Genomic DNA, 3,512 nt, shown 5'->3' on the forward strand with positions numbered 1-3,512 from the left:
GCCAGCTCAGCCCCGCTAGCCCGGCCACCGCCGCACCCCCAGCGCCCGCACCCACCAGCGCGCCGGGCCTGCAGTTCGCCTGCGCCCGGCAGCCCGAGCTCGCCATGATGCATTGCTCTTACTGGGACCACGACAGCAAGACCGGCGCGCTGCACTCGCGCCTCGACATCTGAGAGCCACCGTCTGCCTACGCGGACCGATGCGAGGGGGCCGGGACTCACGTCGCCCGCCCCGGACGGCCGCAGCCGCAACCACCAGTGGGACGGCGCACCCTCGAGGATGCCTCTGGAGCCAGCGCCCACGACCCTTTCTGCCTCCTCGCTTCCCTCACTCCATCCGCTGCTCTTTGTCCCCTCTGCTCTTCCCGTGCTCGCCTTTCTGCCCTCTGTGCCCTCACGTTCCTCTGGCCTGAGGCCGCCCCTCCGTGCGCTATGCAGGCCTCGCCTCCTCCCGCAGACCCAGCGCCCGGACGCCTCGAGCCAAAATTCACCTCGGAGACACAGCGCCCAAGGCCGAGAGGCAGCTGCGTCTCCGTCTCGGCGGCGCGGACCTCCTGGCCTTCTCTTGCAGGTTGGTGGGCTCACGCCCGGCTTTCCCCGCCTGCCGGGGCTGCACCGCCGGAAAAAAGGACAAACTTGTCAGATCGCTCCGCGAGCCCGCGTGGAGCTGCCCAGAAGAGGCTCGCCGTGGGGCCCACTGGGCGGGGCAGGGGTTGGGCCCAAGCGGGGAGCCAGGGCGGCCGCGCTCCGGCCTGAGTAGGAGTCACACCACAGCCCCGCTCCGAAGGAGTCTGCGTTTCTTCTGCTCTCCGCCCTGCGTGCGCTTCGGGTACCTCCAGACTCAAGCGACTGGCTAATTAATACCTTGCTAGAAAGATCGGTGGGGCTTTTTTAGATGACAGTAAAAACTATTTTTTTAAGGAAAAAACATTCACCGGGAAAACTGGCGAAGTATTATGGCCTGGGATTTTGCTAAAACCAAACATCAAAATTAAATACTTGCTCATCTTTTCTTCGGGGAGATTTGAAGTAGAATTCCCGTCGGGCCTGCAAAAAGCTGCGTTCATAGAGGTAGGAGAAAATAACCAGTAAAAGATGATTTTGTCTATGAATCTAGGGAATTTTCCTCTCTTTCTATCTGAAAATAAAAATAAAAACAAATTTCCCCGGATCTTCGGGTACAAGCCCGTATGCCAGAGATCGCTGCCTGCCTGTCCCTGGCACATGCTGCAGAGACAGCTCTCCCCTCTATATTTTTTTGTTTTTCAAACGCCTGCCTTCTCCTACCGTGGGAAGGAAAAATGTGAAACTTGGCGGGGCAGCGGACGGACGGCCCAGGCGGGCTTGTGGCCCCGGAGCTGTCTGGCCGGAAAACCTAGACCTGGTTCTGTAGTGTGTCGTTTGGGGGACCAAATCTTTTAGTGAGAACTAGAGCACTTTTGTTACATTTGTGTGTGTGTATGTGTGTCTGCGTGTGTGTGCACACGCACGCGTGCGCCTTGTCGATTCCCCAATAAATTTTTTGATTTTTTCTTTTAACACGGACTTCCAAATTATTTTCTTCGCGCCCAAGTTCAGATGCTAGGGAAAGAGCTTTTCAGCAAAAAAAATGTTGACCTTTTTCAAAGTGAACTAAACAAGGGTGGAGGGCAACCAGGGTGGTGGCATTTTTGACTGTTGCTGCTGCTTTATTTTCCTGGATATTGTTTGTTTTCTGTGTCATCGCTCATCTCCTGCGGCTTGGTAACATCAGCAGAGAGATTTAGTCGTTCTACTTTGTTCCCAAGGCTTTCTCTACACAAGATTTGTTCTATTTTTGCACCCATTCTAGCTTATATTTTGCCTTTTTCAAAATTATACTAGGTATATGGGCTGTGTTTACATTTTTCTCGTCTTATTTTATTTTCTTAAGACAAATAGCCTAAAGTTTGTTCTCATTATATAAAATCCCGGTTTCAGAAATGTACTGTCATTTGCAAACCTCTTTACAAATGTAATCAGTGGCTGATTGCTTTATTATTTTTAATAATCAGAATTCATTTACTTTGAGATACCAGTAAGAGATTCGGGGCTTTCAGAAAGGGTGGGATATATGACATGGCTACACAAATCAATTTCTCTTTCTTTGAAATCTTCAAATAACGAATTCAGATTCAGGCTTCTACACCCACAGAAGATATTTGACCTAGTTGGAGTCTGGGTCTTCCCAGGCAATTAAGGGTAGTTAGTCTTCCATTGTGACAACAGATAATCAGCACTCCTGGGGGCACGTGTGAGGGGACAACAAATAAATAACATTCAGAGCAAGATGCTTGCCAAGGCTAGGAGCCAGGCGCAGCTGGGGCTAGATCCACACTTAGCCACAGATCGACCTCTCACCTTCCAGCCCTGATAGCAGTGGTAGCAGGACAAGGCCATCCATGGGCTAGGAGCCGGTAACACACTGTAGCCTGCTCGCTTGAGCAGACTGGGGTTCGAGCTTCGGGAATGTCAGGGTGGCAATTCTATTATATGTAATTGGGACATATAATAGCAGAAGTAGCTCTACTTGGGATGCGCTCTCCCCTCTCTCTTCCTGGAAGAGGGTACTGAGTGTCAGAAGAAGCCATGTGGGTTCTTAGGGACTAATCCCGATATTGGGACTGGAGCCTTCCAGATCTAGGGTAAACAGACTGAAGAAAGAGTCACAGCCAGCAGCATGCTGACCTGGCTGCTCAGGCCTCGTGTGTCTAGGTACTTCTTGGCACTGGGTGCTCCCCTGTCTGGCTGTTAAGGGGAGTTACAGAAAAGACGGTGCGCTCCTGTATGCTTTTTTATTGTGCTTTCTGTGACTACAAATAACTGATGTGGTGTACAGCGTCGGTTGTGTACCGGTTACAGAGTGTGAGATATGTGTGTCTGTCATTCCCCTGTAGAGAGGACATATATTTGGGGCATTGTAATAACCATATGGCTAACATTTAGGGAGTGCTTACTGGAACCACAGTGTGTGTTGCATTCATACCTCATGATGATACATGCCCTTATGTTCAGAGCATGTATTTCTGGCTTACTGAAGGATAACAGAAAATATATAGACTGCTTCATCTGGCAGAGGCTCCCTGTATTGAGGCTGCTGTCAGCACCCGCTAACAGCTATCCAGAGCATGAAAAGCAGGGGAGGGCAGCCTCCCAGGCAAAGGCCTTGGTGAGCTGGGAGCAACCCACCTCCAGCGAGGTGGGAAGTTGGGTTGGGCCAGTGTTGGAGAAGAGCCCCTCTCTGCTCCTCACAACAAAAGGAAAAAGGAACCAAAGACTGGGAAGCCTTACCAAGTAGGGAGAATGAAATGAGGGAATCAGTGGGGGTTCCTGGGTTTACACAGGGATTGGAGGTGAGAGGACCAACAGCCAAATCATACCCACTGCCCCAGGGATGCCACAGAAAGACATCTGTCTCTAATTCCAGCCCTAGGGTTTTCTCCAAAGCTCTAAGTATGGTCATTTTCCCTCGGTGATAAAAGTTTGGGGCAGTGG

General features: G+C 51.3%; 1 protein-coding gene across 1 annotated transcript in view; it reads left to right on the forward strand.

Annotated features, from left to right (window-relative positions):
- The window catches only part of Foxl2 (forkhead box L2), a 2,786-nt gene extending 1,248 nt beyond the window's left edge, over positions 1-1,538 (forward strand). Inside the window, exon 2 of the mRNA XM_004625204.3 lies at positions 6-1,538. Within this exon, the coding sequence (XP_004625261.1) occupies positions 6-173 (168 nt within the window). The 3' untranslated portion in view covers positions 174-1,538. The remainder of the gene's footprint in view (positions 1-5) is intronic.
- The last annotated feature ends 1,974 nt before the right edge of the window (positions 1,539-3,512 follow it).

This window comes from Octodon degus, unplaced genomic scaffold (genome assembly GCF_000260255.1).
Source record: "Octodon degus isolate 3935 unplaced genomic scaffold, OctDeg1.0 scaffold00008, whole genome shotgun sequence".
NCBI lineage: Eukaryota > Metazoa > Chordata > Mammalia > Rodentia > Octodontidae > Octodon > Octodon degus.